Source organism: Scomber scombrus, chromosome 14 (assembly GCF_963691925.1).
Source record: "Scomber scombrus chromosome 14, fScoSco1.1, whole genome shotgun sequence".
Taxonomy (NCBI): Eukaryota; Metazoa; Chordata; class Actinopteri; order Scombriformes; family Scombridae; genus Scomber; species Scomber scombrus.
This window is the reverse complement of record NC_084983.1, coordinates 22,662,270-22,688,903: the sequence shown is the minus strand read 5'-3', so window position 1 is coordinate 22,688,903 and position 26,634 is coordinate 22,662,270. Positions and strand designations below refer to the sequence as shown.

General features: G+C 39.2%; 1 protein-coding gene across 2 annotated transcripts in view; it reads left to right on the top strand.

The window, feature by feature from the left end:
- Positions 1-10,965: 10,965 nt before the first annotated feature.
- larp1 (La ribonucleoprotein 1, translational regulator) overlaps positions 10,966-26,634 on the top strand; it is a 56,490-nt gene continuing 40,821 nt past the window's right edge. For both annotated transcript variants that reach the window (XM_062433848.1, XM_062433847.1), the window contains exon 1: positions 10,966-11,607. In XM_062433848.1, coding sequence (XP_062289832.1) covers positions 11,214-11,607 — 394 coding nt within the window. In that variant the 5' untranslated portion in view covers positions 10,966-11,213. The remainder of the gene's footprint in view (positions 11,608-26,634) is intronic.

Sequence of the window (26,634 nt, the reverse complement as noted above, 5' to 3'; positions counted from 1 at the left end):
ATAAATGATTACAGCATTGAGTTTTGTTTTCTTGACTATGCTGTGGAGAGGTGCTCTGTGTCCTGGACTGCCACTAGGTGGAGCGTAGAGTTGCCACATGATGGCATGTTGCCACTTTCACTGAGTCCATTACATCATAGTTACAGCAAGTTTAAGCACATGGATACAGAAAGAGGAGAGTACCTGTCCGTCATGTGAGCCTTCTTCTTCTTCTTCTTCTTCTTCTTCTTCTTCTTCTTCTTCTTCTTCTTCTTCTTCTTTGTCTTCATCTTCATCTTCTTCTTCTTCTTCTTCTTCTTCTTCTTCTTCTATCTTTTTAACAAGTGTTTGTAATGCGCTTGTGTACTTTTTATATTCTTCAAAGATTCAATCAGGTTTATAATTTGCTATATCCACTTTTTCATGTTCATGGTGCTATTGTCTCCATGTTGCAGCCTGTGGTAAAGCAGAGTAAAGTAAAAAAAGAGCAAAAATTACAAAAACAGCAACTGATGTAAAAAAAAAAACATAGTTGTTTTTAAAAAAAACATTATTGATATATATTTTATTGAAATTATCACAATTTAAACTGTATTGAATAAATCACAGTACATGACAAGTTTATGTTATTTTACATTGATTCATATGTACCATCAATATTTTACATGTACTATTAATATTTTTATCCTCATTCCTTCAATCTTGTATTATTTTCAAAGCATTTTATAATACTTTTTGCCACTGGTAATGTTTTTAAACATGTTTTATAGCATATCATATGAACAATTGTCGAATTAAAACCATTATTCAACATTCCTATTTTAACAATGATGACCAATGAACGACACTAAAAATGCTTCCAGTCAACACCAGTGTCCAGCCAATACCAGAATGAAGGAAGCAAGAAAATCTTTGCTGTCTTACATTTTAGATCAATCGTTTTAATTAAAAGGTACTTTGAAAAATATCAGAATTGAACTTTTCTCAGAATTTAGAGACCCCTTAAGCCAATTCTGGTAACAGTTTAGGTTGTGAAAACATGTCTGTGTCTGAGAGTTTTGTCAAGTGAAATATATTAATATATACCAATAAAAGTTCAGAAGCTTGTCCTCACAAGCTATGAATCTAACTGATATCAGTGCTAATGAAAAAAGTCTCTCCTTCAAACTCTGTGCACTCACAGAGCGGGTCCACAAAGGCCCCCCAAGCTCGTCTTGCTTACGGGGCAAATCCACCATTTAGCGGCTTTCAACTGTGATTTGCTGACCAGCTGCTGACTTGTGTTTTCATCCCAGTGGCCCATTGCCATTTCACTGGTGATTACACTGCTAAAGAGCTCCAGAGAGCTGGACAATGCCAGAGAGCTTTACATGTCACCAGTGTCATCGGCCACAAAGAATAGGACGCCGCCATTGATCGAAATATCAGCCTGTTTACAGTGAGGGGCCACGATGGGAGGCAGGCAGAGGGAGGGTGTGCGTGTGTGGTGTATGCCTACAGGGCAATACCTACAAGAGACTATGTCTGTGAATGCAGCGGCTTTGGTGTGTGTGTGTGTGTGTGTGTGTGTGTGTGTGTGTGTGTGTGTGTGTGTGTGTGTGTGTGTAGTGTATGTGTGTATGTGTGTGAGTGTAGTGTATGTGTGTATGTGTGCGTGTGAGTGTGTGTGTGTGCGTGTAGAGATTATGTGGTCTGAGGGTGTGTAACTGATGATACAACTTAGCAGAGAAGGGTGTTTGTTGTTTGTTCAATGACGGTTATGCACTTCTCTGCTCATACACTCAGACATGCTCATGGAGTTTCATTCACATACACAAAAACAAACTGTGGTGTGTTTAGAAACCCACAAAACTACGAGTCAAGCAACAGACGCACAACAGATGACATGTCATCAAGCCAAAATCACTATTGTGCTATTTAAGTGCTTCACACAGTAGATTCATGTTTGTTTAAATACTGTTAATAACAAAGGTGAAGTGTAATGCTTAAAGGTCCACCCCAGACATGTTTTCAGACACATGAAAATCCTCACCTTGGTATAGCTTGCAAAAAATGTTCAGGTACCTTGTTAAAAATCCTTAATATGACATCTACCCCTTCTCCCTTGTAAAATTCAGAAACTATGAATATGTAAGTATTTTCCTATCAAACGTTTAACTGATGGATATAATATGTCTCCTACTTCACAGAGAACTTAATTTCCAGTGTGGGCATTAAATGTCCACATCACAGTTGTTTAAATTGAATATTAGACCAGAATTGACTCCAAACTCCCAAATCATGCTCGTAGGGATGCCTAGGAAACTCAGATTAACTTTCCCTCTTCAGTACATGGAAGAAAATAAAATAAAAAATTTTGACCAGAGGGGGACTTATCTAAGCCATGATTTTTTTAAAGCAATAAACAACCAAATTCACATCATATTTTTCACAGCTTCAAAATGTGTAACATAGTTTATCAGTGCAAAAACCCTCAGATCCCCGATGCACACAAACATTTTAATGCACCAACAAAGAACTTTCAAAATGGTCCCTATAGTCATGATGGCTCTCAGGCAAATACAGAGTGTGCAAAACTATGAAAATGCACTAAAACCAGTGGCAGTCTGGAGTGTAGGAAAACACATCATCCACAGTTTTTTAGGACATGTACTTGGCATGGACCGATGCCACATAACAAAGCTTGTTTGCAACACCCGTCCCTAGATAGGCCTTTATACAAAAACATACCACTCAACAGTAAAAAACTAAACAGCACAGATGAGTACAATAAAAATATGATACAAATGTAATGCAAAGCCGCTGAAGAATGCTACTGTTTCAAAGATAGCCACGGAATTCCAAGATATGATTTGACAAATATACACAAGAGTTATGATAAACTTCAAAAGATAACACGAGAATAGAGAGGTTCTCTTTAAAAAACTATTTAAGCAATTCGGTGGAAAAAAGAGAAAACAAGTAAATGCATACCAAGACTTCTGGCAAAAGCCAAAGGTGTAAAATAAATCTATTCTTACAGAGAATCCCATCATTTACTGCAGTATTTGTATCTGTACTGTTCTTCATCCTCCTATCTTCAGCAACAGCCTGTGAACACAGTCAGAATTAGTAAACCTTATCTCTTAATAAATAAACTGATCCAGTGTGGGATCACCTCAAGATAAACCAGATATTTGAGCCACAGGGCGTGTGTTGTGTGTGTGTGTGTGTGTGTGTGTGTGTGTGTGTGTGTGTGTGTGTGTGTGTGTGTGTGTGTGTGTGTGTGTGTGTGTGTGTGTGTGTGTGTGTGTGTGTGTGTCTCGTCAGCTGTGTATTGTGTTGATGTTGTTATGGACAGGCCAAACAGTTGCCCAGCAGGTACAAAATAGAGAGACATGCACAGAAAGAAGGATGCAGGACAGAGGGATTAGAAAGTATTGTCACTGCTGGTCTGACACTGAGGTGTCATGACTTGTTTTTCATATGTGACCAAAAACACAAACACACACTAGTGCCATGTCAAAGCACATTTTCAGCATTTCACTGTCCAATATATATTTCTGCTAGGAATATGATATTGTCTAATTATAAAGCAGGCACTTGTTTGTTGTGTAATTGTTACAAAAAATGTGGGGAGATGTCCAGTGTGAAATCCATAACCAAAAAACTACAACCCCAGATCCTCCCGTGCACCTAATCTACAGTGCTTTGAATCTTACCTTACAAGGCAATCGCAGGTCGCATAGCAAGAAGAGTCCAAGTGTGACTTCCTTTCCACTGGAATACCTCAAGGATCAATGCTTTGTCCGCTTCTCTTTTCATTATGCACCACTTCCAATTATCTAATTATCTGCTCAAATATTCTGTCCTTCCATTGATATGCAGATGATAATCTGCTCCATCTTAAACCTCCAGTGGTGTAACCTCTCACCTCTCTGCAGTGATGTACAGGTGCACTCCAGGACACGGATGCATCTCTTTTAAGTGTGGTTACAGGTGCAACAAAGCACATCTCTAACCACACCCAACCAGAACCACTCCCTCATTCAAGATAATGAGCCTTCTTGTTCTCTATGATAAACTAGCAAACAATGACTGGTTCTACTGTCAATGCAAAGCAGGAAAACTGTATGCACTCTGTATCCCAAATCACAATCTGTACAGCAATATAACATCCTGTATCCTTAAACCCTCGATTCAAATAAGGATCAAGGGTCTAAGGTGTAATGTTTACCATGCTCACCATCTTAGTTTAAAGTGTTAGCATGCTAAAATTTGCTAATTAGCACACAACACAAAATACAGCTGAGGCTGATAAAAACGTCACGAGTTTTGCAATTATTTGGTCATAAAACAAAGTATTAGACACATTTTGGCTATATGGAGCTAAAGGAAAAGTTTAATGATCACCAAGTTTATAGCAATTCCTGGGACCATGAATGTCCACATCAATTTTAATGGCAATCCATCTACTAGTTGGAGACATTTCAGTTTGGACCAAAGTGGCAGACCAACCGACCACAAGTTTTCCCTCACTGCAACACACTGGTACCAAGTTTTTTTTTTAAGTTCCTTCTCATATGTAGCTACTGTTTGTCTTAATGCACCTGCAGCCTTGTGGCACTTGATGGTTTCTCCTTACTGAAACTTGGTTAGATTTCCGTATATTTCACATCACTTTTGACTAATGTGTTTACTGCATAATTTATCCTGGAGCCAGACTGATACAACATCATTAAACCATGTCAGGTTAAAGGAACACACTCTCTGGTTTTAGATTAAATAAACAGACAACCATTAACAAAGGAGGGCCAACTGAAATGTAATGCGCACACTTTGTTTACTCACAGGGTACAAATTAAGTAAATAGATCAAGATTTGAGTAGTTTGTTAAATGCTCTCAACATACAAACAGACACATCCATTATAATGACACAGGGAGAATTATTAGTCACAAAAAAGTCTCCCCAGAGACATTTTACACAAGGTGTGTACTGGAAAAACAGGATATTGTGAAAGTAAACCTTTATGCAATATGTGCCATCTTTAACACCATGGATGCAACAACCTGATTATTTTCTCTTGATTTTTGATTGGAGCGGGTTGTTCAGTCCTCTTCCATGTCTGATGGTTAATACATGTAATTTTGAGCTTGATTGTGTGTCTCTTCTCCTACAGTGGGGTTTTCCAAAAGCACCACAGGCAGAATATTTCTCTGGTCTGTTTGTTAATATTAAGTCAGCTAAACATGCCTTGGAGGAATCCTTCAGGTTGGGGCAAATAATAACATTTCTGCTCTGCAAATATAATGTTATTGGACAACAATATTACAACTTCAAATATTTGTCTTTTCTAATATAAAGCAGGCACATCTCCATTTTGATATTGTTATAAAAAATGTGGGAAGATGCTCCATATGAAATCCATAATCATCTGGAAATTACATCTCTAAATCCTCCAGTCCATCTGAAGCAGTTTAAATCTTACCTAACAGGGCAATTACATGTAATTTTGAACTTGACTCAGTGTCTCTTCTCCTTCAATGGGGTTTTCCCAATATCAGTCATCAGGTTGTCACAAGACAAAAAGTTAAATTTTAAATTTTCCTGCAGCTTTTTCTGAGGAATGGGTTGATAAGACCCTCTTGCCATGTTACTGTTACCATTTTGACCCCTAAAGTAACTATTTTGCAGATGCAACATTAAAGAATAGTTTCATAAATGCTGTGAATGCATTTAAGTTTTAATTCTGTCATTTTTTATCATAATTTTAATCTGAATGCGTAGTTGCCAACAAAAACTCTTGCATTTGTTTTGTCTTTTTAATCTTTTCAGTTAAATGAAGGCTTAAAAAAATTCAATGAATATTTCAATAAGAATATTTCAATAAGAAACTTCATATATACAGCACTTATAAAGTACTTTACATGGTTAAAACATTTAAGTACTATGGTTAGGTGGTACTAGTACATGATTTAAAATAAACAAAGAAACAGTAAAAACAACATTGGTACTAAAACTGATAAGACATGCTGGAAATAAATTAGTGGTTTCTGTTAAATAAAGACCTTATTAAAAAAAAGAAAGTAAGTTTTCAATTCAACTGTGCAATATTTATTTTTTCTCTGTGCAAATCAGGTATATTATCGTTCAACACCTTTATTACTCTTGTACATAATGTTACTATTTTCTTTTAGTATATTTTTTACTACTATTGTTTTTTATTGCTTGTGTACTTACTTATTATTTATTGTTCTTTATTCTTTTATTGATGCTCTTTCTATGTTTGCTATACACTTGCTGCTGCAATACTGTAAATTTCCGCACTGTGGGACTAATAAAGGAATATCTTATTTTATCTTATCTTAAAAAGAAATATGAAGTTAAATCTACCAGCTACTACTATTTGGCACAAATGTCCACATCCACACATTCCTCTTCATTACATTACATTCAGGCAGGAATATGACATTTGACTGTTTGCTTTTATCACCCGCGGGATGGATTTGTCTGATGTGACTAAAATGTGAGTAACAGCCAGAGGCTTTACAGCAGCTAGAGAAAGGAGGCGGGCCCAGTCTTGTCTGCCACATCCATTCAGCTGGGGGGTTGTCGCTCTAATTTGTGAGTTTTCTCAGTTTTATATGGCACTACTGCTGGTTTTATATTGTAATGAAATGCATTTCTAAACAGTCATTTTGATGGTGTTTCATGTGGTAAATCATTGCCTGGAAACAGGAGACCTCAAATTTCACATATCTACCTGTGTTGAAAGAGGATGTTTAAAAGTTTCTTTACATTCTTGGAAAGTTCTCTTTTGCTTCTGCGAGGAATCAATACATATCACAGCTTGATAAGGCTGCCCTGCCACTGAATCATAGCTCACTTTACTAACATAATGTTTATAGGCATTCACATACAGTGAAATCAAGTGTACAGGCAGTTTCAGTATTAATGAGGGAATTTATTATTAACTGCTGGTCGACCTCATGAGTGAGCGACAGCACAGGTATGTGTCAGTAAGTGGTGGACATGAATTTATTTATGTATTTTTTAAATTTACTCTTTTTTGGCTTCTTCCTTTCTATTTGCTTTCATGCGCCACTCAAGTTTCTCATGAACTCCCCATTGACACGCCTATCATTCAAACACAGAGTTGTGGCAGCGCCCTTCATAGTCATTTACGGTGCATAGTGAAAAGCTACACACAGGTCATCATCAGTATGACAGCATATTTCAAGCTTTAGTCATGAACACGAGGAATCCTGCAGGCTGTATGCAGCAGCAGGAGCTCCTGTGCTGTTTGTAAGTGACAATTAGACTGCATTTCTAGTCTTATGACCGCTCATAGCACTTTAAACTATGTCAAGATTTGCACACACATTCACACACTGATGGCAGAGGATGCCATGCCAGATGCCAACCTGCTCATTGGGATCTAATCTAATGCACATTCACACATTCACACACTGCTGGCACAGCTATCGGGACACAAGGACATGCAGAGTGGAGGAGCCAGGAATCAAACCGTCTATCTTCCGAATTGTGGCCGAGCTGCTCTACCTCCTGAGCCACAGTGTCAACACTTTTTAATACTTCAAGTCACACCTGGTATAATTTGAATTGATCTATTCTGTGTTAAACCTTGCAGTGGTTGAAAGAAACTGAGTACATCTACTCGGGCACAGTTCTGAGGTACCAGTGGTTTACAACTTTTTTGTCTTTTGACGTCTTACAAAAAGCAGTGTGTAGTTGGGTCACATTTCAGATGAGTTGTTAACAGCTCTGCCAAATAGTGATTTTTCCCTCTAAACTAACCCTCACATGCTTTCATTTTAATAAATGTTCAAATGATTTAATATTTCACTAAAAATCCAAGATTACGTAAAAAGTCAAAAAACTGAAAACATTTGGATGAAATGAGTAGTTTTACTTTAATAATTCTAGTACATTTGGCTGCTAATATTTATGTACTTTTACTTAAATAGGATTTTCAATGCAGGACTTTTACTTGTAATGGAGTATTTTTACATTGCTGTATTGGTACTTTTACTTAAGAAAAGGATCTAAGTAGAAAACTTCTTCCACCACTGGAGGCTATAAAAGCAGAGCAAACTCAAGTGAAGCTCTTTCATTTTCAACAGAAGCCAAACTTTCTTTCTCAAACATAAATAGACATTTTCGCTCTCTCTCTCTCTCTCTCTCTCTCTCTCTCTCTCTCTCTCTCTCTCTCTCTCTCTCTCACACACACACACTCACAAAAAATCACACACACAAAGTATCAAATGGCAAGTCCGACGTGAACTCCTATGGCGATTATATAATCAACCACACAGACTTAAAAAAGCCATTTAATGGACGTCAATACACACACACACACACACCCACACACACTCTCTCTCTCTCTCTCTCTCTCACACACACACACACACACACACACACACACACACACACACACACACACACACACGACCGACACGGACTCTGTAATGACACAAACTTAAACTTCCACTCTGTTATGGTAAAAGTATGATGTTAAAAAAACAAAACAAAAAAAACCTTTGCTAAATTTCACTGGAAAACTGGACTGAGGGCGTGAGCGCACACGTGCAGCTCCAGTATGGACACGTGTGTATAAAGTAGGAGTAGCGCAGAGGGACTTCAAGCGCATTTTCCCACCTTTATTTTACAGATAACGTAAAACAAAATAACTTAAAATAGGTGACTACATGACAAACAATTGACACAACATATCCACAAGGCTGTGAGCCCTAATGGTTACAGTAAAAACTGATATTTTCAACAGACGTTCAATGAGTTAAAGCTGATTTGTCGAGTTCAGAGGGCGACGACGACGTCACGCAGGGGTCCGCGCTGCGTTCAGGTGTTTTCGGGGAAAAAACATGTCGTAGGAATACATTAAGTAAGAAAATAAATTGAGAAATGCAGTGAAAGACTAAAATCTGGAACCCTGTACCTGAACACTTGAAATTGGCTGCACACTTAACCCCTTTCAAGACAAACACAATCCTGGTTAATTCAGCAACAAAAATTTACTCATGGCTAGTTTTATGTGTATCTTATAGTACCATGTATTATGTAGATAGATAGATAGATAGATAGATAGATAGATAGATAGATAGATAGATAGATAGATAGATAGATAGATAGATAGATAGATAGATAGATAGATAGATAGATAGATAGATAGATAGATAGATAGATAGATACAAAGATACACAATGAAATAAGTTGACCTTGCTTGTCTTCTTTTTTATTCAGTGCTGTATTGTAGGCCTATTTATCATTGATGTACTTGGTTTATGTGCTTTTTAAAAATATTTAAAATATATATATTTTCATCTCTTACTTTCACAAAAGCCATTGGGCCTCATTGGGACAGGTGTTGCAAATTAGCATTTGTTCTAGCCTGCCTATGTATATTGCATCTGCCCCTATTAAATAAACCATAATAAATAAATAAAGAACAAAGTGACTGCCTGCATGCTGCTGTTTTTTTATTATTTGTTTTATTGATGTATGTAATCTGTAAATGGTTTAAAATGGTCCTTCCTAGCACTTATGGTCAATATAGTTCTTGCATGTTCCATCACAAAAAAATTGCATAAAAATAAAATAAAATATAATTGTATCAAGTAAAATAACATTAGGTCACTCAGAAAAAAAATAGTGCTGACTAATAAATTACATTGTTTTAACTAGTTGCACACACTTGCAGTTGTTATGACTGTCAGTGGTAAAAAAAAAAAAAAAAAAGAAGTAACAAATACTTAACTTAACTTCTACTCCATTACACCTATTTGACAGCTATACTTACTATAGTTTGCAGATTAAGATGTTTCCATTAAAACATGTGATGCATTGTTATAGATTAATCTACACAGAAATCAAATAGTTAAAATTAGCTCCAGCACAACCATATAGATCATTTAATATGCTGCTTGCATGTTAATGTATCACATAATTATAACTCAGTGATTTATGTTATAATGTGCTATCATGCCATGGTTGTAGGTTGTACAACTTGTACTTAAGTCAAGGATCTGAATACCTCGTCCACCACTGGTGACTGGTGTTGGTAAACAGGCAGCAAATATGATGAATGTGTGACTGCCTCTTTGAATTTGATAGCATGACTGATTGTGAATGATCTTCTTGTCATGTGTTACTTTGAAATGTTACTGGCCATGTTATGTAGGCCTATACTGTATGTGTATCTTACTGGCTATAAAAAGCAATCAGCTTCCCTGAAACAAAGAAAGCTGTAATTTAATCAAACCATACATAAAAGATATGGCAAGATTGACTTACAACTAGTACATTTTTGATTATCTCTAATCCAAGTAGTGAGATGAGCTGCATGAACAACTTTATATGACAATATGATTGGTATGTTTTAGTTTATTGGAGTGGTATGTGGTAATTAACATTATATAGTTCAATTCCATCTTAAGTTAAGGCAGTTAAGTGCAGTTAATGTGTAGTTTGCGTAGATTTAATGCTGCAGAATATTTAACAGAAACAGAAATAGTGAGCATTTTCTCACATACTGAAACACAAAACTGGGTTTCTTACTTTCTTAATTTCTGTTTTAAACACTTAACTAAACTTGATTAAATAACTAACATAATACAAATATTTTCCCTTAATAAATTTAGTTACTAAGAGCACTTAAATGCGACCAACAAAGTGCCACTTTATTATAATATCAGAAATTGGTCATCATTTACATTGAAAGCACATTTAAAGGGGATCATTTAATACTCAGTATGATTACAGCGAGGACACTTGGCTGTTGTTTTAAGACGGACTTTAAAAAAAACTTTGAACCTTTCCTTTAAATGGGATTTTCATGACGGGGGTGTACGTGAAAGCAGCACCAGCTTGCTTTGACTCAAAAGCGCGCTCCCGGCTGTACGTCGCTACACACTGTACGTGCGCGCACCCCTCTATCGCGTGGTGGGGATCATCCATATTGCTGCTAGTGGTGGAGATAAGGTTGTAATCCTGAGACGCCCTCGGACACGTTTCTTTATTTTTATATATGTTTTAATCCAGCGCGGACTGCTTTGCGTCTTAAACCGAAGCTCTTCTGGTCTGGGAGTGACAGAGGAGCTGCAAACAACCCGGAATAACTTCACGTTTCCTTGAAATTGAAGGCGAATTCGGGCCGGGGAGGGGGGGGACAGAGGACTGGTAATCCTGAGGGGGGAAGAAAGACGGTGGTGGGAAATGGCCACTCAGGTGGAGGCTCTCCTGCCCGGCAACCCGCTTGCCAAAGCGGAGGAGCACGGCGAAGTGATCCGTGGCGAGCCGGAGGTGGAAGAGAGGGGCCGGGGCGACGGGGCCAAGCCAGAGACGGGTGTCGCCGAACAGGGGAGCAGCGGCGGCGGCTGCTGCCCCGGGCAGGGAGGCACCCACGGCGACACGGCTGAGGAGCAGACCCCAAAAGAGGCGACAGAGGGGGGCAAGGAGGATTGTGACAGCGGCGACAAGCAAAACGAGGAGGGTGTTAAAGGCAGCAGCAGAAAGGAGTTTACTGAAGCTCCCCCGCCCAAGGTGAACCCGTGGACGAGGAAAATGAATGCGGTGACCGTGGTCAGCGTGAATGGACAAGCACACCACGGTTTGTACCCTCCCTTCATGTTTATCCTCTGACTGTCAGTGTCTTGGTCTGTGTGTTGTTTGTCCAGTCCAGGTGTGGTCACACTGGATGACCAAGCAGCTGTCAACTGGATCAGGTAGCATTTATTGACCCCCCCCCCCCAAAAAAAAAATAAATAAATAAATAAGAGAGATTTTAAGTGAGTGGAGTGCATAAACAAGCCCCTCTTGTTGCTCCCCCTGCAAAGCTCGGATATATTTGGAGTGAAAGCCCCCTTCCTCCTCCTCAACTAGGTGAAGGCTATTCCTGGAGTTTAGGGTGGCAATGTTGAATGCATGGGGGTGGCTGGTTGCACAAGGGATCACACCTTTTTTAAATGAGTTAAAATTCTCCTTCCTCACACCTTTTTTATTGTAGAAAATTAAAAGATCTTAACTGACTCATCTGGTTTTAAGTGTTTATTAACTTCCCATCTGGTTGATATAAGATGCAATTGTTATGTGTGTGCAGTTAGGTGTTTATAAGAGGAGGGGGGAGAGAAATGGGCATTTGGCTTGGTTGCTCTGCACGTTTATGGGCACGTTGTGTTATCGTGCAATGCTGGCGCAAAGTTGCTATGCTTGGTGTCATCACTCCAGACAAACTGCATTTTAATAGGTGTTTTTAATGTGTGTGGATGATTGTTAAATGTGTGGCTGTTTTAAAGGGGGAGGGGAAACAGCATCTTTCTTTATTTTAAAAGTTAGGAGTGTGACTTAATCTTTGGGCCCCCCCACCCTCATTTTTTTTAAAAGCATGCCACACTCCCTGCACTTTGCCAAATATTTGAAGCAGGATTTACTATTATTTACATGTATGTTTTTGAGACGCACAGCCAGGCCCAGACATTGCATCAATTAGTAGAAAAAGCCACTAGCAGCTTGGCCAGCTCTGCCAGCTAACAATAGCGCACAGACAGACTCCTCTTGGCCTAGTGCGCCGTCAGAGACCTTCCCATTCAGATGGTGAGTTAGCTTAGCTTCTGGGACTGGGGATGTGCTATATGCTACCGTCCTCTATCCTCCTTAGACAACCCTGTGAGAAACATGTCAGCTTTTTCGAGCCTCTCTAGGATCGATTCTGGACACCTAAACGCGACCAAACATGAAACATCTGTTCGTTTTTAGTGTGTAAAAAACGAGCAAGGTTTTGTTGTGAGACGTCACGTGTTCACTCCACGTGTTCCCGAAAGAGAAAGGCATGGCCGCTGCTAGCAGGGGCTAACCACACCGGATCCAACTCGCCAGGCCCTGGCGGATGATTTCTAGGTTATCCGGTGCAAGACAGTGTGGTTGTTCCGTGGTTTATAACCCCGGTTGTCACGTCGTGTATTTGTTGTCAGTTCAAACCCGACGTCTCCCTTGCTAGTCCACCCTAGCTAGTTAATGTTAGCATGGGAGCTAGCAGGACAGACAAGCAGTGTGCAAGAGTCATCATGGCTCCTGCATGATCTCACAGTGATCCACTAATTAATTATGTTCTGTCATCAAGAGAAAACATACTTGTTTGCATGCAAAAGGCATAAATATGTCGTTGGCTTGCATGTTTTATTAAAAAAAGAGTACATTAAAACACAAACCACATTCAGACAGGAGTCATTAAAACACATTTACTTAAAAATACATTAGAAATACATGTGTATATATGATTTATCTCAAATGAAGGGGTTGATTTGCCAAAAAAAGCCCCATTAATCCTGTATGTCAATACAACATGGTTTCTTGAGACTGCCCTGTGTGTGTTTTTTTCTGTCCTGTCGGTTTTGCAGTCATACAGCCAGGTCATCATGCCTCTGCCCTGACAGCAGCCTGTCTGTATTTTTGTGATGTCTTTTGTTTGCCAGGCGGTTTGTTTGCCGTGCTGCAGCATGTGTAACTAACATCCACATTCAGGGTACAGGTTGTACCCGAATGTGGACCAGCCTGGGTGGATTTGGATGGATGTGCTTCCAAAGCTGTCACATCAGCAAGTTAACCCTGGCTGGCGGCCAACAGTTGAGATAACCAGGCAACGCTGCTCTGTTTTCAAGCTGCACTCAAAGACCCAAATTGGCATAATTGGCAACAATCTAGATTCATTGTTTTTCAAGCAAAAATAATGAAAATTGCCAACCAGTCTCTGGTCTCAGCCTCTCAAATGAGAAAGTTTCCTACTTCCCCCTGTCATAAATTGTAAAGTAAAATCTTTCTTTTGGTTTATCAAAACAAGACATTTAAAGATGTCTCTTTGGACTGATGTAGGTTTGTTTATTCACATTTCATAGACTGAATCATTTGTCAATTAACTGAAAAAAGAATTGACAGATTAATAGATGATTAAAATAGTTGTTACTTGCAGCTCTAGACTGTGTAGAAATGTTCTAATGTTTTACTGGTTCAAACTGCTCCAGCGTTATATATTGAAGATTTTAGCATCCTTAGCAAAGCTGAAAGTCCTACATGGTTTCTTCTAATCAGTCGTGTGTGTACTCAGTGTGTCCTTGAACAAGAACCTGGATAAGAGCAACAGCTGAAATACTGGAAATGTATTTCCACGGCTCAAACAGCTTGATTTAGGATCACAGGGTGGGGGTATGTTACTGTCATGTGTTAATGGGTTAACATGGGTTAATTTGTGGCCAGAGAACGATTTGGGCTCAGAATAAGCAAAGCATTTCCTACTTTTGTTGGGGGATAAACGAGTTTAGCCAAAAGTGGCCGTCACATAACCAGCTACAGTACACACTAGAATTGAGAGGCTGAACCTGTCATTGTGGCATTCTCCCCAAAGAAAATGCACAAATTTGAACGTGACACATGATAAAATAAATATGACACTTTTCTGTGTGTGTAATAAAAGTGAATCCTGCTGTACATCCAGCCATCAACATCCAATCTGGCCTTCAATGGTTAAGCATCATCATCACTACCCACCTCTAGTTATATACATGAGTGATCATCAGATGACTCATCATGAGCCTGATGACATGAAGGATGAAAGAAAGTTTCACCTGTTAGACCTGGCCTTTGATACTCTAATCTCCATCCAGAGGAGAGTAGCTCAAACTCTCAACCCAAAGGTCAGAGGGGACATTATTGGAAATGATTTGAATCACTTAACTGTTCTGATGCAGCCTGTTCTTGTCAAGAGATTACCACATGCTCGCTGGCTTCAGAGAAGAAGACTCACTGATGTTTGGCTGCTTGTATTATTAGAAGTAAACATGATTGTGATTTGTCTCGTCTTCAGGGTGCTTGTGGCTGTGTTCTTCAAACTATCACCAAAAACCACTATTGAGACTCTGACGTGAAACAATAATTTCCTCCAGGCTGTTCTGTAGAAAGTACTGACAAGTGGCTACAGGCTTAAGACTGCATTCAGACCAGATCCAGGTCTAGCCATTTTAGTGACTAATAGCAATACCAGTTGATAAAAATGTATTTTGCACATACAGACATCGTAGCATAGCGACATGTCCACAGATAGAAGTTGGACAGCACTGCATGTATGACTGATTCTATGAGACACAAATAAGACAAAAGTGCTCATAAACAGGATTTCACTAGAACTTTCTCACTTGGATTTTGAGGTCAGGGCTGGAGAGGTTCGTCAGATATTCAAAGATCCGACGTCAGGGGGCATTCCAGTTGGAATTTCCAACTGTGAAGTCGGATATTTTGACCTCGGAGTACAAATGAAATGTACCCTATGGTCCAAGAAGTGGAGCTGGAGTTACAGATTAATGCATTTAAGGATTTATCAGAAACTAAAACACTCTTTACAAGGATTTTACAATTCTGGAAAGTTTTCACAGCCGCAAATGTTTTATTTTTGTCACAATGATTCAGAGTTAAGCAGTAAAATATAGCGTCCACATCACTAAGTGATCCACTATGAATGAGCGGTTGCATATATGTGATTGGCCAACGCATTGTGACGTCAGCTTGCGTTGTGGCTTCCTACCTTTTTTTTTTGGTTTATTTAAATTTTAGTTTTTTGCAGAACCCTTTGCATTTCTGCAAACTCACTGTCCCCATTCAAATGAATTGGAGGTTGCTGCTTTTCATCCCTGCTGTTTTCGGATTGACCCCGCCTCCGATTTGTGCTGAATTCAGTAAGTTATCGATAACTTTGACTAGTAAAATCTTGAAGCTCTCAGGTATCCTGTCAGCTAGAGAGATGAGACCGATGCGTCCGCCAGGAAGTACTGATCGTTTACAAAACTGCACAGTGATTTAATACAACCAACAGAGATGAATGCTGCTTGGTGTCAGTGAGTGTCTTTGACAGAGGTTAATAACAGTGAAGAGTTTCATAAGATGTGTAATTTACTTTGTGGGCTGTTGTTGTTGCTAACTTGCTATCTTATCCTATCCTAGTTGCTGCAGTTCAGGCTTACCATTGCACCCATGTTTTATGCCCCGCCTGTTTTTCACTGCACCACATGATACATTTTGCTGGTTGAAATCTGGTCTGACAGCAGTATTAATGGGGCAGCTCTGACTGTAAAGTTTTTTTATTTAACGGTTTTGGTATTTTTTTTGAGGACATTTTCACCTCTGTTGGACAGGTAAGTATGGAGGCAGACAGGAACGCAGCAGGGGAGAGAAAGTCTGACATGTAATTTAATTCCCTCACTGGAACTGAGCCATGGACATTGCGGTTGTGTGGTATGCTCTATAACTATTCAGCTAGCAGGACGGCCCCTCTGACTGTAACGTTAAAGCTTGTCTGACATTTTACATTTCAGGCATTTAGCTGACTCACTACTCCTGTTTGTACAGCAGCGTGTTCAATGCATCTGCAGTCTGTTGTTTTGTATGTTTCCCTGCATTGTTACAGACATGCCAGCAAAGGTAAAGAGAGGTGGGTCACTGAGGTGGCAGGACAGTTGTGAAAGAATTAATTTCACTCATCTGATACAGTGAAGATCCTTTTTGAAAAAAAATGATCCTTCTGACAGGATTGATGTGTTTAAGTAAAACTAAGATGAGTTAATAGCTTTACCATTTAATTTCAAATCAGCTCAGTTGCTGCAAACACTTTAATGTCCTGAGTCATCATCAGTGGATCTCAGCCTCTGAAGGAAGTTTATGAATTAGCGCAAAATGTTAGCAGCGGTGTCACCGACCTCCCTCTGATGGGTCACCACAGAACAAGAGTGTCTCTTTATGAGTCACCTTTCTGCTTAAAGTTTCCCTCGAATTCTTAAACATAGCAGTTTCAGGTGGCAGCAAAATCCAATTTGCTGCAAATGGGAACATACTGAGTAAACACCTTCCAATTAATCCGACAGTCCAGTGCACAAGATTAAAAAGATTAACTCTTAACTGCCAGCAAAAAGCAGCCACTTTGGCTGGTAAATTGGTTGGTTTCCTGCCTGGCTGTGGCACCTGTTGCTGCTAGGAGATGGTAAAGCTGTGTCCAGACTGAAAATATTGTATTTTGATGAGCCCTGACATTTTTCATTCCTCTTTTAAAAAAAAAAAAAAAAAATGTTATGCATGAGGGTAGCAGGTCTTTGACTGAAGATAATGTAATCACACAGTTTTCAATGTGAGGTATTAGAAGTGATACTGAGTCCACGCACAGCTCTTATTTACGTCATTTTTCTTCTTAGGGCCGTTGTGAAGAATACAATCTAACATAAGTTTCTGTTTTTGTAGGTCAGGTGTGTCTTTTGGTCAAAGAATCAGGAGTGTCAAGCTGGACTCCAATCATTAGCATTCCTTTAGCATATGCAGGAACCTTAATTAACACATGCAAATGCAGCTCTGTTTGTTCCGAACTTTGGTTAGAGTGGGACTGTTGAATGAAAACCCCCTCCTCTGTTCAGTTGATATAACATGACTTTGCAAATTGTTGCCTTGTGAAGGATCATCTTTAACTTCAATTTGATTCATAAAAATGAGAAACACCCAGCTGGGAGTTAGAAATGTGACTTTTTTTGTTTTTGCCAGGATTAAGTTGAATGGTGAATTTAAAAGGACTGATGTTTAGAAGCAGCAGCATGGCTTTAAAGAATCGGGGGTTGCATTTTAAAAATTAGCACGGTCACCCGACTATTCTTCACCATTTGTCCCTGAGCTGTGAATCTTGTCCTCTTTGTTGTGGCCATGAAGAGGAAGACCCCCACCTTCTGTCATCGGACACCCCGGGGCTGTTGGCAGTCGGGTTTTACAAGGTGTTTGGACCTGACAAAGGTCACGAACCTGGAAGGAGTGCTGATGCGTGAATGGTTAAAGTGGGTCTACAGTTGCAGGACTGACTGCTGCTTCTTGAATGGGGTGCTCACTTTGTTCATTCAGGCTCACCTGATGGTCGGCCTGTGGAAATGTAGGTTGTCTTCCTGTTTGGAGGTTAGGTGAAAGTTGATGCCTTTTGTTTGACCCACACCATCAGATTTCTTTCCTTTTAAATCAGCTGAATGCTCCTACACCTTGCCACTGATCCAATAGATCTCGTTACTAAGTTTCTCTTCATTTTTGAGACATTCATTGGTTGCTTGAACTCTTTTAACCTCATTACTTACGAATTATATTATATTGTTGCACAAAACACAGTTGCAACAATTACTCGTTGACTTATTTTGATAATCTTATTTTAATAAAAACTTATGATAATGGATTCATTTTTTTGTCTCTATTTTAAAAGAGAAAATGTCCAAATTCCAACTTCTCAAATGTGAATATTCTCTGGTTTAGTCTTCTGTGATAGAAACTAAATATCTTATGTAATCCAAATCCACAGGTCTTTATTATAAATTCTTGTGGACATCCAAAGTGAATTTTGCAGAAATGTGCTTAAAATATAACACACTAGGCGTCTATCCATGTGATTTGATTGCGTAGCCATTAAATGACACGCCATTTCGGGTTGTAATATTTCACTCAGTGTAATTGTCAAAACCACAACATGCTCATTAGTTTTACAGCGGTTGCAGGATGTGGACAAAGTCACATTAACAAGTGCACATGTGTATATTACACCCACTCGACTTGAAGCTGGACACTGTCAGATATCAAAGTTTCCGACGTCACAGCAGAGTAACTGGGAGGGAGGAGGGTGTAGCAGCCTGGCGTCTATGGTACCCACTCTACTCCACCTATACCTCTACATCTAACACACACACACACACACACACACACACAAACACACTCATCTTCAAGTCATCCAGCTCAAACTGCTTTATCTGTGTGAGTGTCTGTGTCTGGACTCAGTGATAGCGGTCCATCCCTCTGTGCAGGCTCGGCAGGGTGTGGACCGTTTGCATCAACAGTGAGTCCAGATGATGGTGTACAAATAATGCGACTGAGCTCTTGTAGCCATAAGTTGGAGTCCGTTGGGATTTTAACTTTAAAACTTTTTTTTTTTTAAGGGAACATGTTTATGAATATGAAAAAGTGATTGAACAAGATGGGTTTAGTTATGGTCCGTGTTTGTAAAGCCAGCAGAAAACTCCAAACAAAATTATTCTGGATGTTGGCTCGCTGTGACTCGGGGTTTGCTGCACTCGGAATGGAGTAAATAGGAAATTAATCGCCAACCAGAAATAAAAAGGCTCCATCTTGTTGAGCAGGTGCATTGTTGGGAATATAACAACCCTGACTATAGACAGAAAGTTTCCCTGAGATACTATAAATCCAAAGATGAGGAAGTCTTCATCTTGGCAGCTTTTCTCTTATAAAAATGAAATTCTTCCATTAAAGCAAAATGTAAATCCCACATATGTAATGGTAGCTTGTCTATCAATAACATCACACAGCTCAACAGCTCACACTCGCTCCTATCAGGCTCTTGGAAGCGGTCAGACTTATTTTCTCTGGCTGTTAACATTTTTCAGATTGGGCGGGTAATTCTTGACCGCTTGACTGTTTCTGGAGCTTTTCAATAGTCACTCGTTTATTTCCAATGTGGCAGAAAAACACGCTGTAAAAGCCATCAGAAAGTTCTGACTTTAAGGCTGACTGACTAAAAGATGCACTTTAAACCAACTTGGAGACACTTGCTGAAGCTAAAAACAACCCATAATGCATCCCTCTCTGCAAGTGCTGATGTCACACCAGTACACCCCCCAGTCAAAAACACTATCTGATGTTGTGAGCACATCAGTGTCTCATCCCCAAATATAAGACCACTCATGAAGTGTAATTTTCTCTATAAAATATCTTCTTATATTTGGATCAATATGGTATTCCTATTCCATGAAATAGCTACCAAAAATACTGTATATATTGTCATTTTATATACATGAACTAATAATAAAGATATGGACATATTCCTCACCCTGATCAAAAAACAGCATTTTTGTTTTGCACATAAATTGTGATCTTTAACAATTGACACAAGTTTATATCCTGAGTAAACATTCTTTCAATTTTGGCCGCGATGGTGGTAAATATTTTGAGTCATTAACATCAGACAGCTGTCATCAGAAGCAGCTGTGTAGTTAAAACTCATTGCAACACATTGCAGCTGAAATTAGCTCCATGCAACCTGCAGAAATGCGTCAGACTTTTGAACTTCGAGGAATTTGGATGCAGAGCCTAACAGTTTTGAGTTAAACATCGCACCCTGTGACGTCAGGTGAGATCTGTGAAGGCCTGTGTCATACTTTGGTTGTGTGACCTCTGCTTATTATGTGTTTGTGTGTCTGCAGCTCATTGAACACAGGGAGACGCCTCCTGGCCCTCTGCTGTCTGGTCTTTTTACCCTGCAAGAGATGATGTCACCACACTAATCATGTGACGCCGGGGAGAGTCTTTGACGTGTGTGTGTGTGTCTCTGTGGCAGGCAGGCAGGCAATGTGCAGTCATACGCTCTGGCTGTCGTTTCCTCCATATTTGGTTCTTGCAGACAGGCTTCCCTCCTGTGTCGTCACTATGCCGTGCTGTGCATCAGACTGCATGTGCCTGTGAGACACAATGGCTGATAAAGTTTCACACTGATTACTTGAGATTTTGATTGCAAGAAATGACATTTATAAAACTTTTAAGGTGATATTCACACCACCTCCAGTTCCTGTTCCCCTGTTATGAGCACTTAGAGACATCTTGGCGATCTTCAGTTCCTTTTTGGGAACTGTGGTGTGTCTTAAATCAAACTCAAATCCTGCAAGTGTTTTTTTTCATTGAGGAAGAAATTGAAACCCATCTTGAGAATTAAACCTGGTGTTTATTACCAGGATTTTCTCTGTTAGATGCTTGTCGCTGTGGGTACTGGTGCTGCTTTTCTCCCTACTTAACTTGCTACGCTAATTGGGAAATCCCAGAATCCAACACTAGTGTGAAATAATAAGTAAATCTTTCAAGTACAATATGACCTTAGAATGATGATACAACGCATGTGGGAGTAGAAAAAAACCTACTTTCCGCAGCCAACAAAAAGTCCCAGCATCTGGCTGAAGACTGGGCCGCTTTCCCAAAACTACCACTGTGTTTATCTAAGACTGCAGAGCCGACGTGGCATAAGGTTTATTTATAGGTTTAACCAGTGATACCCTGTGGGCCTTGGAGCAGGTATTGTCACTTGTGCTTGTTGCAGCACACATGATAATTTATGATTGGACTCCACCTGAGGTGTGTGTGCTCGGTTGTGTGTTTCTTAGAAAAATGGGAGGACTTTGTCTGGTACAATTAGAGATAATACTAACTGGAAAGAAAAGGACGCTGTCTAAACAGTGAAACAAAGTTATGTTTATGTAAAAGGTGCATTAACAATTTACCTTTTTTAACATCCCTGCGACTGCTGTTTTTGTTTTTAATCAGTAAAGGGTTTTGAACTTACAATATGAAAAGACAGCAGGAGATATGATGTGAGCAGTCGGTGGGGGGGGGGGGGGGGGGGGGGGGGGGTTGGGAGGATGGTGTGGGAGCTAATGTTAATGGTCGCCTCTGGCAGTCTGGCGTGCACAACAGGCTGCAACAACTGGCTCCTAAGTGCTCTGAAGAAAGACGTCAGGAATAAATGCAGCGGACAGACCAAGTGAAATGAGGGTGATGATGGACTTGAGAGGAAGAGGATTCACTACATACTAATGTGTGTTGGATAAAGTGATGATTAGGGGAAAGGCTGTTAATGGATGAATGTTTTTGTAGTTATATGAGAAAGGCTTGTGAGCTCGTGAGTCACTTTTATGTTAAAGGTAGACGTATCATGCTTTTTGTGATTTTCTGTTAATTATATGTTGTTAACATGTTGGATTTCTTTGCTTAACATGGTCCAGGACTTGGTGAACATATATAAATGTTTCCTGCAAGCCAAAAGCCAGGGCTTCAACATTCACAAACATGCCAACATTCCTTTGTTGCTAAGGTTTTTCCATGTGTTGCTCATGTGGTTTATTTAATTTAAGAAGTTGACATTTTGAGTAAAGAATGAGGAAAAAGCAGTGAAAGCGTACAACTGTAATTTGTTTCATGGTTTGTTGATGTAACATCCCAAGTGGTCTGATGTCGGCTATGACGTAGCTTCTTGAAGTTGACCAATCAGAACAGTGGGCTCATTGGGGGGGGCTTAAAGAGACAGTACCTAAAACATCTTGTTTCAGACAGAGGCTGAACTGAGGGGCTGCATAAAGGGCTGGTATAAGACAAATAACTTTTTTTTTTTTTTTGGTGTAAATAATGCAAAGACCTTCCAGTAAAGCATCAGAAAATAGATCTAGACCTGGAAATGTGCAAAATATGCCTTCTTTAAAATATTGATGGTAACATTTCTGTAACACTTCCAGGACCGTAATCTATTTGCATTTGGTCCAAAACATGCTTAGCATAAAGATAGGAAGTGAGGGTAAACAACTAGCTTAACTTTTAGACAATTTGGTCCAACATACTCTTCAAAAACAGATGTTACAATTATCTGTAAATACAAAGTGAGACCGTGTGGTTTAATAAGCGGTTAGCTTACACTGACTGTCAATAGTTGGACTCAGATGTCCTGTACTCATAGCTTGAATAATTCTGAGCAAGTTCTGGTAATTCTGAGATATATTTGTGGCAATCTTTTGCTAAGCTAGGCTAAACACATCTTATAGCCCTTTGCTGAATATGCAGATTAAATGAGTATCTGTCTTGTCATCTCACTACTGCTTCAATCCAGTTTTATTTATATACCGGCAAATCACAACAAAGGTTATCTCAAAGCACTTTTCACATAGAGCAGGTCTACACCGTACTCTTTATTTTAATTTAAAGAGAGCCAACATTCCCCAATGAGCAAGAACTTGACAAGTAGCAAGAAGAAACTCCACTTTAACGTGAAGAAACCTAAAGCAGACCCAGGCTCTAAGTGGGGGGGGCATCTGCAAACACAAAATACTGCGTTAGGACCGTGTTTGTTATGTACACTGCTGTTGTGTTTCAGGTACAACTGATCCACCTCAATCTGCTGTTTGAGTGGTGTTTGTTTATTCACAATCGCTCTGGAGTGATACAGTTACAGGTCAAACAGGGAGATCACATTTGCTGGTGACTGGTAAACTGCAGCAAGTGTAGTGAAATGGTGACTATATTCTTCCCTTTTAAAAAAATAAAAACATTTAGAGCTGAATGACATTAAGATTATGTTTTTACTTGTGCAGTTTTCAGGGAAATTTTCTGTGGTGATGTTTCATGTGGTTGTATACATTCGGAGTGTTTCTCAGCAAATATGAGAAAATATTTTGACTCCATATGAGCTTTTATTTCAGAAGGATTAATGTATCTCTTATTTGCTGATGCAATTTAGGGATAAATTAGGAGCACTTACTTTGATTGAACAGATCTCCCTGCTATTGCATATACAGCAAAATCATCAGCAATCTCTCTGTTTGGCTTGGCCACCCAAGCCCTGACCTTGAGTTTTAGAGAATATCACACTTTTATCAGTGCTCTTGTACAGTTGAGCACATAATGCTTAGATAACACCCAATATCTCTCCTACCTGTTGAGCCCAAGGTGATTTCATGCTTGCAGGACCGTTTTGAGCAAATAACAACTCATGAAATAAAGATTTTGGAGAGAAAATTTTAAGAATGAAAGTTCCTTTTTAATGTATTTTCTTGTGGTCTGGTGCAACTGAGGAGCCGTGAAGATCAGTCAGATAACACTGATAGCTGATTCAAAACCAGTCGTGTGGTTTGAGATGTAATTTACTTTCTGCCATTTATTGATGTGCGACTGTGATATTAGAATTTTGTCAACTCTGCAAAATAGTGCGGATCGGCTGATTTTTCAATTCTATTATTATTATTATCTAATATCTATTCTGTACTTGAGTATTATCAGGATGAAATAAGCAAGTGAAGTTATCTGTTCTGCAGACTTCTGGACTGGGAATAACATCTCATCTGACTCTTAACCTTAGTTTTTATAATAGTTGTGAGGGCAGCTAAATAGCTTTCTTATTAAACATCAATTAAGTAGGAAATTGGGAAAATGGTAAAAGATCTTTGGATCCAGCTTCTGAAACGTGACAATTTGCTGTATTCTTTTGTCTAATTTTTTTTTGGGGGGGGCAGGGGTCATGTCACAATAACCAAATCTGAAACTAGGCTTTTGTGGTTAAAATGCAAGTTTCTAAAAACTTTTTTATTATAATTATGCTGTATCTTTAGTTGCTATAGTAGCTGGTGATATCAAGCTTTGGAGGAGGACATTCAATGAACCACCATTTCCCAAATTTCCTACTGCAATAATACGCCAAGTAGAAAGGTCAAGAGACTGTGACACCAAAAAGTCATTGCATTGCTTTAAAAAAAAAGTTGCTGTAAGGCATTAAAACCCCTAAAGAAGCAGACTTCTAAAGAAGAACTTCTTGTCTGGATGCACTGCTGACTGTGTGAGTGCCTGAGGAAGAGCAGCTTATAGTTTGGCAGTTGTCCTGGTCCTGAGAGACCCTCCTCTGACCTTAAACTATCATCTGATATCATCTGATACGCAGCGAACACTGAACAGCCCTGTGAACATCTCTGTCTGACTGATGTCCACATGCCTGTAGTGGAGGGATCGTAGCGCCAAGCTCAGCTGATCAGGAGGATGCGGCTGAGCTCAACAAAGTTAATGCAAGTCACATACAGTTTTAGGAAAGAGGAAACAAGCTGGGTTCGATGCACTAAGTTCTGTATTAGTTTCCTGAATCCCTGAAGTGGTATAAAGGATCGCCAGGTTAGTGAGTAGACTTTCTTTGCTAATTAGTTGCCTCAGAAATGTGCACGTTACTGTGTATGCTGCTAATTGTTTGGACCGACAAAACATTTATCCAAATAATGATTAATTATTATTATTAAAAGCTTTTGTTTTTATATTTCTGGTCACAAATCTAGAGCCCTAATTATAGATTATTTTCTTTCTTGATTGGTCTGAATAATTTCTCAATCGTTTCATCTCTAAATGTTACAAAATGGTAGAATGCTTGTTATAATTTTTTAGAGCCCATGACGATGTCTTCAAATGTCATGTTTTGTGTGATAAACAGTCATAAATTTAAAGATATTTCATGTTTTCCTTGCGAGGCAGCTGGATTTGCGAGATCACAATATCATGTGAGAATCCATCTTGTCAGGCGTCAAGTTAGTCGCTTGTGTCCAAACCACCGCTGGTTTGGACCAATCTGCTTCCTATGAGAACTTTTGCGTGATCTTGTGAATCCAGCTGCCTCGCAAGGTAAGACAACGATGGACAGATGGTTCATCCAATCACCAGCTTAGTATTTTTTTGAAAGTGCCTGCTTTTTTTGTGTCAAACGTTTTTTGTAAGGACGACATTACGGTTAGGTGTAACAAACCATCTGGCGTTTCACGGTACTAGTCATGTATGAACACACAAAAGTTTCAAAAGCTGCAACCAGATAATATTTGGCGATTCTGTGTTTGAAAAAAAAAAAAGATTTAAATCATTATTTGATTATCGAAATGGTTGCTGATTAATTTTCAGTTGATTGACTAATGGTTAGAGCGCTACACTCAAGCACAGTAAAATGTAAATTGTAGTATGTGAGGTGAAGGTGTTATTGCTGTGATCATTTTAGGAGACTGAGACTTTGAGAAATGCTAGAAGTACAGCTAAGTAAAGGGAATTAACAAAGAAAAGCTTCTCAAGTTATATAAAAATGATATAGAACATTTTTCCCCTGAGAGTCACTGTGAAGCAGCTTGTCCTGAGTCATGATGACGATGAAGGCATTGAGACCTCCTGAGGAAGCGTTTCATCAGTTGTCCCAGTTCCTGTGATAAGAGGTGAGGGAGAAAAAAGGCTTCAGAGGAAATCGGTATGGTGAAATTGTCTGGTAAGATCTGATGGTCTCAAATTGACCTGCATCCAGTGTGTGGTGTCTCTGCCTCTAAAACATGCTCTGTCATGCACAGTAAGCAGCTATTTTTTTTAAATTGAATCGACCAACTTTAAGGCTACAATTGTTCACACGTGGATTCATACTAAGCAGATAAGAGTGGATAAATTCTTGTGGAATTCACGCTGATTCCTTGAGTCAGTTTAGCACACAGTCATTGCCCCGTTTCTGCTAAGAGGAGAGCTGGAGTTTGTGTTGCTATATGAATTATGACCGTATATTCACACTGATGTTATTTACTTGTAAAAAATGAAATAAGACACTGAACAAATGCTTGACCAGGTCTTACCTTTTAATGTTTAAGTTACTAGATATATACCTCTGCCATGGAGGTTATGTTCTCTCTGGACATATTATGCTTTTTTGTGATATTCTGTTATTTATATAGTTTTAATGCTAGATTTAGATATTAAACATGGACTGAGTTCCAAAACTTGAGGTGAACATGTGTTTAAAAAAAAAATTCTCCTCTGCAACAGTTACTTACCTCTACTTCCTCTTTGTGATGAAGTCAGGGATCGTTTGCACATGCTCACAGACAGCTGTCCTTTGGTAGCCTTTGTTGCAAAGGTTTTTCCACAGGCTGTTCACATTGACCACTTGTGTATTTCGTAGCGGATGTGAATTGAACGTTTATGGATGTATTTAAGAAGTTCATATTTCCAGTAAAGAACAAAAAAAGAAGTGAAGACTTAAAGAGAC